The 13,903-nt window shown below is 38.4% G+C and overlaps 1 protein-coding gene across 1 annotated transcript; it reads left to right on the top strand.

Annotated features, from left to right (window-relative positions):
- Nucleotides 1-11,329: 11,329 nt before the first annotated feature.
- LOC118739278 (glutactin-like) lies at nucleotides 11,330-13,587 on the top strand. Its single transcript, XM_036470516.1, has 7 exons — nucleotides 11,330-11,618; nucleotides 11,687-11,839; nucleotides 11,918-12,433; nucleotides 12,501-12,636; nucleotides 12,712-12,902; nucleotides 12,971-13,292; nucleotides 13,347-13,587. The coding sequence occupies exons 1-7, from the start codon at nucleotides 11,391-11,393 to the stop codon at nucleotides 13,472-13,474; spliced, it is 1,674 nt and encodes a 557-aa protein (XP_036326409.1). The 5' UTR covers nucleotides 11,330-11,390; the 3' UTR covers nucleotides 13,475-13,587.
- Nucleotides 13,588-13,903: the final 316 nt, after the last annotated feature.

The following is a 13,903-nucleotide window of genomic DNA, read 5'->3' as shown; positions in this document are numbered from 1 at the left end:
AAAAACTGAGACCTTCTTGCACATCTACAGGCCCAGCCCTTTCATTTGGTACCTCTTTTCTTTTAATACAACGAACGGTGTAATTCTTTAATTTTAGAAGCAGGTGGCAATCCTATTCAAAAAACTGACCCTTGTTGCACATATACAGGCCCAGACCTTTCATTTGGTACCTCTTTTGTTTTAATACAACGAACGGTGTAAGTCTTATGATTTTAGAAGCAGGTGGCAACTCTATTCAAAAAACTGAAACCTTCTTGCACATCTACAGGCCCGGCCCTTTCATTTGGCACCTCTTCTGTTTTAATACAACGAACGGTGTAAGTCTTTTATTTTAGAAGCAGGTGGCAACCCTGCTCAAAAAAAAGAGACCTTCTTGCACATCAACAGGCCCAGCCCTTTCATTTGTCATCTCTTTTGTTTTAATACAACGAACGGTGCAGATTTTATAATTTAAAAAAGGTGGCAACCCTATACAAAGGAGTCCTACCTTGTGGTATATCTAGAGGCTAAGCCCTTTAATTTGGCACCTCAGTTTTGCAAATCGAGTAATCGGTGCAGATCTGATGTCGTTAACAAAAAAATGCCTTCATGTATTGTATGTATGTACATATGTATATGTATACATATAGATTGGAACTAACTCTGGTATTTGGATATTAGGGGTTATTAAAATCCATGTAGGAGCTTCAAAACTATCACATTCGAATATACACCACTCTGGAATACTTGATTTTTAACTTTGACTTTTATTTCTGCCTGAAAAAATAAAAGTCAAGAATTACCGATTATTTTCTGCTCAAAAAGATAAAAGGCAAATTTTAACTTTTATTTTTGCCTTAAAAAAATAAAAAGCAGAAATAATCGGTATTATTTGCTCAAAATGATAAAAGTCAAAAAATAACTTTAATTTTTTGACTTTTATTATAAAATGCATAACCGGTACGGTCTCTGAAATAAACCTTTGTTTACAAATCAGCGACAAAGAGAATTTTAATTATAAGTGAAAACTCGGTTTAAATGGTGTTAATTTGCAATTTGTGAGTGATTTTTGAGTTGAAAACTGTGTAAAAACTAATAAAATTAAGTGCCGTGTGTTAAATTTCGACAGCCGTCAAGTTGCGAGATGCGTAGATGCAAGTGTAGCGCTGCGGCGAATCGCTGCATTTTGTGCATAGGGCACGGTAAAGCCGTTCTCGAAATGTATCTCTATTATTATATTGGCAGGATTTCATCACAATGACTTTGCTTGTGCTCCAAGCATCCTCCTTTAGCAAGTTAACCAATCAATCCCGCTGAGATGCTACCGCAGTTTGCTGCATCAGCCTTAATTGCAAAGCAATGGAGTGCACTAAAACGTTTGCTGCAGCAGCTTCGATTGCAAAGCAATCGAGTGCACAACGTTCACTATTCTCTAATAGATTATGTGCAAATGCAATATTTTCGCATTTAACAAAATTAAAACATGTTTTTCGCTGTAAAGTAAACTGTTTCGGCAGTTCCAACTCGCTCTTCTTTTCGCTCTATTCTTCGTTTACTTGTGGTACAGAAATGTCAACGGCCAGGACGGCGCAATCTTGTATTCTATCATTGTTGTTGTTGTTGTTGTTGTTGTAGCGGCTACAACAACCCCGCCCAGGACGGTTGGTATCTCAGTCGTTGTCGTCAAGTTCCACTAACGGCAACCCTAGGAAGCGTGCAGCTTCTGTGGGGTTTGTCCACAGGGACAAGGCCGTTAGGGTTGTCGGGTTTTCCGGGCATGCGAAGATATGTTTCGAGTCATGTGGGGTCTCTCCGCATGCCGGACACTCATTCGGCACATCCTCATTCAACCTACTCAAGTAGGAGTTCAACCTGCTGCAGTAGCCGGAGCGAAGTTGTGCGAGTGTTGTGCGTGTCTCCCGAGGCAGATGAAGCTCCGTCTCGTCTATGTCCGGGGGTGGTATGCCTAAAACGGCATTCACAGGTCTAGAGTCTACATAACTCGAGACTGAGTCCCTGTGAATGCCGTTCAGGGCCTGTCTGTAAGCTGTCGGGTCCAGAGGTTGCTTAATGAACTTCTGGACTTCGTCCGTCAGTTCATATAGATGCCTCCTGACGTGCCTAGGCGAGGGCTCCTCTGCAAGCAGCTGTCTGCTTGGGTGGCCACTTCTGTGGCTCCCGATCAGGAACTGCTTGCAGAGCATTATATTATGCTCCTTTACAGGGAGCATTTGCGCCTCGCCGTGCAGGTGGTGTTCAGGCGACATCAAGAGGCATCCTGTCGCTGTCCTGAGTGCGGTGTTCTTGTTCAAGTCCTTGGTTCTTTAAATGGGAAGCAACGAAAAGATCAAAAGAGACAAGAAAACTTGAAACGAATTGACGGTACGGAGGTATCTGTACTCTTCCCCTCTCTTCTCACCTCCTTCGCCCCCGAACGAGCAGACTTAAAAGCAAGACTTGGCGCGTCTAAAAGGAGATTTAATTGTGCTTGTGTGAATGTGTTTTGTACATACATTTCTATTCTTGTTTGACGTTATACTAGGTTCATTTTCGAGCTTAACACCCTAATTTGTAATTAGAAAAAGAGATTAGCGATATAAAATTCGTCCCTTGTTAATCTGTTATTATAAAATAATCTCAGATTTAACCGATAACTTTTCGGTGTCCATCCTAGTTTTATCGATTGTTTTTGCGAAGAAGAGGAGAAATACCAAATGTAAAAGTAAACAAAAATGGACGCTAGCCATGAAAAGAGGTTTGTAAAGGCATTTTTAATAAAATGTTAAGTTAAAATATATTTATATTGCTTTATATAGCAGAAAAACGTGATCACAGTGGCATAGAGAAGAAGCATAACTTTTCCTTGAGATGTGGGAATAACAAGCACAACAAATTTGACGGCTAATAATCTGAAATTTGCCTGTGTAAACGGGGTGATTAAAAAACGAGCTTTGATTGAGTTAATATTTATATGTGAACATACTTTTATGTTGTTGCCATTCTTTGTACTAAAAATTAGTTTTTTTTGCGTTCCTTTACTTTTTCCTGTTATTCTCTTTTAAGGTGAAATTAGTCAAGAACGCAGAACTTATACTTAAGCTGAAATTGGTCAAGAACGTAAACCTACCGGTACGTAAACCCGAGTCAGCTGACACGATCTGTCTTACCAAAGCGCCATGTAAATGAAAACTCAACACCGCAGAATTTTTCTGTAGTTGTAGCCCGTAGCGCAGAAAACTACGGAATTTAGATTTTTCCGTGTCAGCTGATTTCTTCCTTCTATAGATGGTTGCCACTTCGCCAGTTTTGCAGATGGTAAAAAATTTATAAGTTCCTATACCAAATACGTTAAAAATATTTGAAATTTACTATTGAATAAGGTTTTTTGTTGAAAACTAAGTAGTTTATATTTAGCTACGATTCATTCTAGCACGAAAAATTGTAGTTGAAAAGGCAAGTTTGCGAAAAGGCATTGATGAGTGGCAACACTGTAGTAAGCAATCGTATTTTTAATAGGAATATGTCGGTGGTTTATTTTAGTGATTTTAAGCGATTTTCAACAAATTTTTTGTGCAAATGTAATTAAAATGAAGTGCGCGGTCATTGGTTGCAAAAATAATAATTGGTTAGCACAAACATGTGCTACAAAATTGCTTGCTTTTTTTCTTTATGCTTCGTCTTTATATTCTTTGTTTACTTTTCAAAGAAAATAACATGGCGCCGAAACTACAAACGTCAGCCAGAAAATTACTTTTTTCTTTTGCTTCATCTGGTCAGATCTTGTGTACATAGTTGCATCATGGATTCGAACATGGTTGAATGAGAAAAAGTGGCAACATTGCTTTTTCGCGTATACAGTGGCTAAATAAACTCTGATAAAAAATTCTAGTTAAACTTCAAAATGGGCGACGACGCTGAGAAGCCTTGTGGCTCCTAAGGTACTAAAGGAAAAAAGACTACAAGATCGAATTCTTTGACGAGAGAGACATTTAAAAAAGTTAAAGTGGATGAACAGATAGACAATGGACAAAATATTTCCAACATTTTCATAAGGCCGTTAAACACAAATAGTGCGACAGTGAATCAAAAAAAGATGGAGAAAGTAATTTATTTGTACGACGAGAACTATAAAGTGCCGTTTGTTGTCTATATCGACGCAATACTTACTACAACCGAAAGAATCTATTATGGCTGTAGCGTTATCACGAGTGCTTAAAAAGTTAAAATATGTAGACATTGACGCCGCACAGTGGGCCACCCCATACAAGTTAGCCGGAAAAAAATGTTTTATTGGACCTGATGCTTGGATTTGTCGTAAAAAATGGACATAAAGAAATTCAGCTTAAGCGGGAATCGATTGGATGGCTCCAGAGGTCCCTTGAGGAGGGTTTGTAGCAAAAACGGTATATTGAAGGTATCTATATATAAATACGCCACAATAAAATTTTGAACCCCCTTTTTTTGAGGGCATCGTTTGCTCGATTTCAATGAAGCATATCTCTAATCCAGAAATGTTAATACCGTTATACAGGGGGCGTGGCATCTGACATACATACTAAAATGTGAAAACCGATATATCTCTAAACCCAATTATGCTGGGGAACGTAAGCATGGCACGGCGAAAAATGATAGGTATTGGAAATGGGGGCGTGGCACTTCCCATAGTTAGGTTAGGTTGTTGTGGCAGACCCCGCACCAGTGGGATACACTTAGACATTAATTAGATTGTCCATTGTGTTACCACATTACAGAAGTTCTTTGAACGGCAACTAAGATATTCGGTGTTAAAAACTAAGAGAAACGCTGGGTGCTCAGAACAAAGTTCCGCAGGCAGCTGATGTCCACTCCGGAGAGCTTTTCAGGAGTGTCGAAGAAATGAGCACCCAGGTGCTTAAATCTTAGTATTGCGAATACCGGGCAACTGAGAAGGAAGTGATCTGTGACGGTGTTAAGTCGCACCACGTGGGTTCCTAAAGGACAATGTCCGGTCAGTACACCTGTGAGAATCGAGAGGTGGCGCTTAGACAGCTGCAGAAGCTCCCTTGATCGCCTGCGGTCGACAACCGGCCAGAAGGACCTTGCAACTTTGCATATCGGGGTTTTCGCCCAGCGATCGCTGAGCCGACTGTGAGCCCATTTCTCCAGGAGCGGGCCACAGGTTGCCAATGGAACTCCTACGCCCTCCCTTTCCGAGGTTATGACCTCGAGGGTTCCCTGCCTAGCCAATTCATTTGCACTACAATTTCCAGCTATGTCACTGTGTCCCGGTACCCAAATCAGCTTGATTTGGAAGTATTCCGAGGCACTTGAGAGAGAGGTGAGACATTCCCCGACCAGTTTCGATCGTACCATAAGCAGTGATAAAGGTCAGTTCATTACCTCTATTACAAATACCTAAGTCCTCACTTAAAATATAATCAAAAAGTGACTCACCTCTCGCGTTGATGTCTGAGCTTCCCCAGCACAAGTGCCTCGAGTTTGCATCCGATCCAATGATAATATCGGCTTTTCGTCTCCTCGCTTCGGCTATGGTCTCACGCAGCAATAGTGGAGGTGTTTCTACCTCATCCTCATGTGCCTTGTATGCAGATACGAGCCAGAGCTCTCTGGCGCCGCCCTCCAAACTAACCGTCACAATGTCCTCATTGCTGAAATTAGGTAAAATTAGGGCTTTGAATTCGTTCAGGATCTTGGTCTACCCGCTTGTTTCTGCACCATCAGCTTAAATTTAGGCGTCCTAATCCCGGAGATACCGCTACTGCTCAGCCACAGCTCCTGGATCAGGACTACGTCGGTTCCACCTTGCTCAAGGTGGATGAGGAGAATTGCGGACGCCGCCTTAGATTGTTGGAGATTTACCTGCAGGATCTTCATCCTCCAAAGTCTTCTCCAGCCACGCCAGTTCGACGTCCTCGTTGACCGTGGCTAGAAGCCTCTCTTCCTCCGCCCTGTCATAGCACCGTCCGATGCTGATGACGGATCCCTCGGTTGAGAGAGCATCCCCAACACTTTCGGCTTTTGACGTGACGGATTCTACCTCCATGCTCATGGGGGTCTCTTCCGCCTCGGGCTTGCCTATCGTCGGCACTTCCGGAGGTTGAGACCCATCCCTCCTGGCATTGGATTGGTAGACCCTAAGGACTACCCTTTCGAAGCCATAAGTTATGACTCCCTCTGACTCAGCGAGGGAACCGGAGGACTCTTCGTTGGGTAATATCTGCGCTTGCCGATGAGATTCCTCAGACCCCTCAAATCTGACAACCCTCAAGTTGTGCGTGGGCAGTTGCGGGTTGCAGTACCGGAGGCGGACGTATTTCTATTATTATATTTTTATTATGCAAAATTTTCGATATATGTATCAGTGGTTAGCTCCTAAACTATGAATCCGGTTGGAAAACTTTGTTTACATAGAAGATATCAAAACTAATGAGCTTCGCTACTTTAAACAGAAATTTGAGATTGGCCAGCTATAAAAAAATTTAATTTTTGTATGGGGCCTTCCAAAGGAGAGGATATAGGAATATGTTCCCAGGAAAATATTGTTGGGGAAGGAAAAATAATGGGGGTATATGGTACATTTGATCCCTTTAAAAGCAACTCTTGGGTAGGTATGACCCTTTTTTTGTATTTCATTACAGACTCTGCTTGATATATTGTGGGGTTTAACATTGTTGCAAGGTCGTGCAAGGTCTGGCTTAAGTATTATCTAAAAGAAGACATCATGAAGAGATTCACAAAACAATGTTAAGAAAAATACATGACAATACAGTGTTTAGATTGTCCAAATAAGTTCGACTTTGTTGATGATTACTGACGAAAAATCGCCCAATTTTGACACATTACTCAAGCTACGTCCCTCATCATATATTAATTGTTTTTATTTCGTAGAAAAGAGCATCGTTTTCTATGCCAAATACATTTTTTCCAGCGTCTTGGTGCATCACTGTTTTGAACAACAGACCACTTTTTAAAATGTCTATTTGATTTTTGTACTTTTCAAAAAACAAAGTTTCAAAACTTCAAATTCGACCAACAAAATAAAAAAATAACAAAGTGTGCTTTCAAACACCAAAGGATAATTTTTTCTATGTAATTGGACATTTCTTAACAAGTTGGAATTATCAAAACATCAAAATCCCATTTTGATTTTTTTCCGGCTAAACTCGTCATATGGTCCATTGTGCGACATGGTCAAAGTGGGATATGGAAGGGCAAAGATTATTTGCAAGTCAGCGCAGGTAGCCAATAAATTGGCAAGAGATATGAGATTAGGTCAAGAAGGATTCGATGCAAAAATAATGTATCATAGTATTTCAAAAATGGGCATTATTTTCGATATACCCTCTGTTATATTAACACGGAAGAACTATTACAGGAAATTGAGTCGCCGATACCTATTCTTAAAATTATAAGAGTCGAACGTGGAGATAAAGATAATAAAGACACTAAAATACCAACTAGACGTGTTAAAATTATTTTTAAAGGCCTGGAAAGACCAAAAACTATTGTATACCGTTACACCAAAATTGAAGTGAAGCACTTCATTTGTCTGGCTCAATGCTATAGATGTTATCGTTTTAATCACTATGCACAGCATTGCAAGGAGACAGTTAGCAAGTGTAAGTAAGGATTGTTTTCAAGAGCACGGAGCGGGAGATGGTTGCCTGCCAATTGTTTGTGTTAATTGTAAAAGCAAACATTTAGCGACTGCGAGAGATTGCCCGGCTAGGGTTAAGGCCGCCTTAATAAGGCGTATGTTATAAGGCGAACGATGGTAATAGAAAATAGAACGTACAGAGAAGCCCAAAATAAGGTTTCACAAATTATAGGTTACCGGTTTGATTTACTGGAAAATTACGAGGAAGAATATCCCCTGGCCCCAAATAGAAACAGAATTAATCGAGTGTCCAACAATAATAAAGAAACAGCCAACTTTATGCATAAATTATTACCATATGCAAGAGTAGCCCAAATAGGCAATCGTAACAGACAAAGGGAGGAGTTGAATTCCACGCGGACAATGCAGGAATGGAGAGAGGCCATTCAACCTCTTAAGGTAGCCAAAATAGCCATGTATACCAACAAAATTGTTAGTACACAAAATACTTTCAATGTTTTAATCCATGCTATATCCACGCACTTAGCTAAAAAAATCGATGACAGACTAAACTACAAAACAATAGAATTATTCAATAATATACGAGCAGCATTAAATAAAATAAATAATGAATTTGACAGCACCTTAATAAATAACGCATATAAAAATGCAAATGAAAATACTACAATTTAATATTCAAAGCTTAAAAAGATTTGGAAACAAAGAGCTACTAGAACTATGTTTAAATAATAACGAGATAGATGCAGCAATATTGTCAGAGACATGGCTTAACAATAACATAGAAACCAGTATGAATGGTTACAATTTTGCATTCTCCAATAGACCGGATGGTTTTGAAGGAGTGGGATCTATTTGAGGAAAAATATTAAATTTTCGACATTCACAATTAACAGCGAAGTAGGAAATGTGGGGATTACAACTCTAAATTTGAATAGAAACATAAATATCATCAGTTTAATATAGCTCATCAAATAGTACTAATGTACAATTTAAAAATGGATTGGATAAAATATTTACACATATAAGACATCTAAGAGGTCTAACATTAATTGGTGCCGATCTAAATGCAAAAGGTGCAAGTTGGGACAATCATGCAATTAATCGCAAAGGAAACATCCTGGAAAACTTAACAAATGATTACAATTTTAGGTGTATAAACGACGGATCGCCTACCTACGCAGTAGATTCACTGAATGCTTCAGCTATAGATTTAACCTTCATTAATGATAATGTCAAATGTACATGGAAAGTAATATATAAACTAACAAATAGCAATCATAATCCCATAGTAGTAACCATTCATAGAAAATTTAATGCCAAATATCTACAACTAAAATTATAACATCGAAAGTTCTTAAAGATATGAACGAGACAAAATTTAGAAGAATGCGTGAAAACATTCAAGAGCACCATACAAAAGAATACAATAAAAATTAATAATACAAACAAATATATCTCTAAGCATTGGTGGACAGATACTTCGCAAAGATTGTTTAGGTTAAGAAATGCGGCCAGGAAAAAGTATAATCAGTGCAAAACAAAGCAAAATCTTGAATTATTAGACATAGCAGAAAAGAATCTTAGTGATCACATAAAAGAGCGAAAAAATAAAAACTTCAGTGAAGTAATTGCTCAGATCTCAAATTCATGCAGTTCAAAAGAGATGTGGGCCAAAATTAGAAATTTAAAAAAATTATCAGGGCGAGAAAATATTTTTTCTACATATACCGTGAATAACATACTAAAATAGTATGTACTGAAAAGCACAAAATAAATGTTCCGAAAAATATTTTAGAGTTCTAACAATCTTCTAGGTTTTATACACAAGTGCCATGAACATGAGAATTTTTCGAAAATTTGTGATGTTTCACATCTTTACATCTTAGGATGGATTTCAGAATAAATAAATTTCTCAAAATTTTTGGAAAATGTAAAAATTTCTAAAATCTCAATAATTTTGTACATTTCAAAATATTCGCATTTTACCAAAATTTCTAAAACGTCCCACATTTCGATAGTTTTTAAAATTTTGGAAATTATCCAAAAAACAAGAAATCTCAACAAATTTAATTTAATAATATCATAAAATTCAAAATTTTGGATTTTTTTATTTATTTTCTAAACCTGCGAAAATATTAAAACTTGCTGTGACTTTCAACTATGTACATATGTAAAGTAGTACAAATTCGAAAATACAACAAAAAAAGTATAAATTAAAAATTAAGTAATTTGAAAATTTTGAAAATTCAGTGAATTCGAAGAACTGATAAGCATTTTCACCAGTGTGTTATAATTATATGACACAAGAAAAATAACGATGTTGATCAATCATTGCGCAATTATGCGGACGCAGATACGGTCAATAATTGCGCAATTTTGTAAATGCTCACGATGTTGCAGGAAAATCGCACTCACGTGTGTTCACAGGGCGGCTTAATTCTTTTTTTCTACAAAAAAGTATAATATTGTTTTAAAACTGGTACTCGTTCCAAAAAGGGTATTTTTACCTTAATGATAAAAAGATAATTTTTCAACTCTCTCGGCACACGCACAACGCAGTTAATTGCACTGATTTATTTTTAAAATAGGGATCAAGGGCCAAGCAAAGATTACCAAAAATCTCATGAAACAGAACGAAGCAAGAAAAAACTATTAGAATTTTCTTTAAGTTTTCCTAAAAATTACACACTACAGCACTCGGCTGGGTATTGGACCAAACCAATTTTTTTTTATGAGATTGAGTCATAATTAAAAAAGTAATTTCTCCGTTTTCTGAAGTTAGCCTCCAAAATCGAGCTATAGGCTTGCGAAGTTCGAAATTGAACCTTTGGTAAAAAAGTATTTTCAATTACTGTATGTAAACTACTAAAAAAATTAAGAACATAGTACGCCTTTTGTTCTTATTTAAACGGTATATAACTTTTTTTTTGTGCAAACTTATATTACAGATGCTAAAGGGGCTCAAAGGTCAGATCTTCGAAAAACTAAAAACCTTATAGATATTTAAAAAAAATTTGAACTGGATTTAAAAAATTTGTGGCACCTGTAATATAGACTTGCACAAAAAAAGTTATGTACCGTTTAAATAAAAGCACAAGGCGGACTACGCCTATATTTTTACCTTTTTAGTTATGTACATACAATAATTAAAAATAATTACCAAAGATCCTATTTCAAAGTTCGAAAGCCCATTTCTCGATTTCGGAGGCTTATGACTGAATCTCTTAAAGAAAATTGTTTAACTTCCTGCTTAACTTCCTTCTTAACATGGAAAGTATCAATCAATTGCAATTTAGTATTGTATATTAGTCGATTGCCAAAGGTCACACCCACCCCCACCGCCGCCCCCTGTATCCGCCACTGTTTATACTTATGTACGTATGGATGTACATATGTACATATGTATGTATGTATGTTGTATACTTTTTTTGCGTTTTCTGTGATTTATATACTTTTCTTCCAAGCAATACGCGATCTTTGCGGTGGGCATGCTTTGTTTACGGGAAAATCCCCATGCAATCTGTATTCCAAGTACCAAGGTGTGCACATACAATTTATGTACATATGTACGATGTACGAGTGTGTATTGTACATATGTATGTATGTTTGTATATAAGAACTTTCATTATAATCTACGTGTGCTCCCGCATATAGATATTTTTGTACATACATACATACTTTTACATCAATTATCAGTAATACAGTGAGGTAAACTTTGAAAACAATTTTATTTATCAGCATTTTGTATTGAGACAGGTTTGTTAGTTGCTTCCGATCATTTGTTGCGATCAGTATGGCTTTTCTCTCGACCAGGCTATTGAGCATTCTATGCCTAACGTTTATTCCTGCGGGATTTGTACTGGGTACCAAGAATATCGCGTCGCCTGAGGTTAGAGTAAATTTACCGGGACAAGGTGTAGTCATTGGCAATTGGAATACTACACAATGGACAGGTCAACCGTACATGCAGTTCCGTGGTATACCCTATGCGGAGCCGCCAAGTGGAGAGATGCGATTCAGGGTAGTTAACTTTATATATTTGGAATATAAATAAACAGTCAATAATCTTCTTCAATTCAATTCTTTTAGCTATCGGTGCCGCGCAAGCCATGGTCTGAACCCTTGCGAACCACCGAATACGGTCGAATTTGTCCGCAATTATTTACATATAATCGCTTGCCAGCTGATAAGCTAAAAGGGAATCTAGAAGACTGTCTTACGCTAAATGTTTTTACAAAAAAGGTGAACTCTCGTATCTAAGTTGATGATGAAATTAGCTCCATAATGTTTTTCTCGATTACCACCTTACTGAACACTCAGCTAAATGCCAAACAGCCAGTGATGTTCTACGTTCATGGCGGCAGCTTACAAGTTGGCTTCGCTTCAGATCATCAACCCGGCTACCTGCTTGAGGAAGACGTTGTGCTCGTCGTGATTCAGTATCGTCTCGGCATACTCGGTTTCTCTGGCACACAAACTGAAGCCATGCCCGGTAACCTAGGCCTTCTGGACACAATTTTGGCACTGCAATGGGTGCAGAAACACATTTCAGCATTCGGTGGTGATGAGACACACGTTACAGTCTTCGGTGAAAGCTCCGGTGGAGAACTGGGTGGCGCGTTGCTAGTGAGCCCCAAAACACCACCATCGACCTTTGAACGTCTAATCATACAATCCGGCTCGGTTGTGGATAAAGTGGCAGTAAATCAGGAGCCACGCGAGCAGGTTGAACGTGTTTGCCAAGCTTTAAAGTGTGAAAAGTGTACGCAGCTGGATGAAATGCAACGTTGCTTAAAGCAGGCGCCAGTGTTGGACCTACTTAAGGCAGCAGAGAGCGTAAGTGCGCTACTTTTATTTGTCGTAGTTTTTGTAAAATATTTTCAATATCTCTTTTTTTTATAAGGAACGTTATGGTTTGATTGTCGGTGACTATTATGGCAGCATTCCGCAGCATCCGGCAAAACTTATTGAAGCCACAAATAGAAGCGTGCCCTTACTGACCGGTTTCACCAAACACGATGGCTCGCTGGTGCTGGCGTGTCAGTTTTTGTAAAAACCTTGAGGAAATTATAATTTTTTAACAAGTGTTTTTTTACTCTTAATATCTACATCAGGGTTCTATGAAGACTTCAAAGCAACTCATCCAGATATGAGCGCCGTAACAGTGGGCGAATTTGCCACAGGTCTGATGAATTGGATGAACGACACAACCGGCCTGACCAATAATGCTTTAACGCGCCTTTTATTCCCTGCGGAGCTGTGGCATAGCTCTGATCATAAGCGCGCTTTGCCAGCATACTTCGATGTAGGTTAAGAGATTCGCCCTAATGCTAGGCAAATTCCTTTTAATACTCGTCTAAAATGTCTTTAAAGCTAGCCAACATTCTCTTTTTCAAATCGACCATGATCGGATTCACTAATCAATTATTCGCGAAAGCCGAACGTGCGCCGATTTATTTCTATACCTTTGACTATGCTGGTGAGCAGACCAATTTTGGCTTTGACACGGGTAACTCACAATACCCTTTTAACGGCGGCGTACACCACACAGATGAGTTGATTTATCTATTCCCCATGAAGCAGCTGAATGCGTTGGATACTGAAATGGCGAAAAAGATGGTCGCTTTGTGGGTCTCTTTTGCCATCGGTGGGCAGCCGAAGGTAGCTGGAGGTCCGCCAATTTTGCCTATGACAAGTGAGTGGATTCTATTTTTTGTACCAGAACTTCTCGAAGATTCATACTTTATAGCACTTCGAGGCCCATACTTCCATATAAACAAAGAAATCAAAAATGATGAGGATTTACTGAAGGAGTTCACGGCAACCATAGACGATCCAGAAAACCAGAAGCTCGATCGTCCTAATAAAAGCTTTTGATTTGAATAAAGAAACCTGTCTGAAAAATCTTTTTTCTATTTAAATGCAACGTTTACTTCTTTAATTAATACAAATAAATCATTTCCTATGTAAGTCGTCTACTACATTCGTAAGATTGTCTCACATTTCTTTATCGATTGGCTAAGTATTGGCTGGGATTGGCTGATGGCGAATAACTCTAGGGTTTCCTCAAGCTTTCGAAGGCACACAAACACACACACACACGCTTAGAATTATTTTCCCCGTTTATAAATTCTAGATTTTGCTATTTAAATTGTAGCTCGGTTCAGGGTTTAAGCAACCATTACCACACAGCTTTGGCTGTGTTTTTTATCATTTACCATTTAAACCACTTTGTTTTTATTTAACCCTTATCTACTTCACCCGCTCAGAATGCGAATAACGATACCCGCACGCAAGACACACACA

Source organism: Rhagoletis pomonella, unplaced genomic scaffold (genome assembly GCF_013731165.1).
Source record: "Rhagoletis pomonella isolate Grant_MI unplaced genomic scaffold, Rhpom_1.0 Rhpom_scaffold_00005, whole genome shotgun sequence".
In the NCBI taxonomy this organism is placed as follows: Eukaryota; Metazoa; Arthropoda; class Insecta; order Diptera; family Tephritidae; genus Rhagoletis; species Rhagoletis pomonella.
This window is presented reverse-complemented; position numbering and strand designations above follow the sequence as displayed.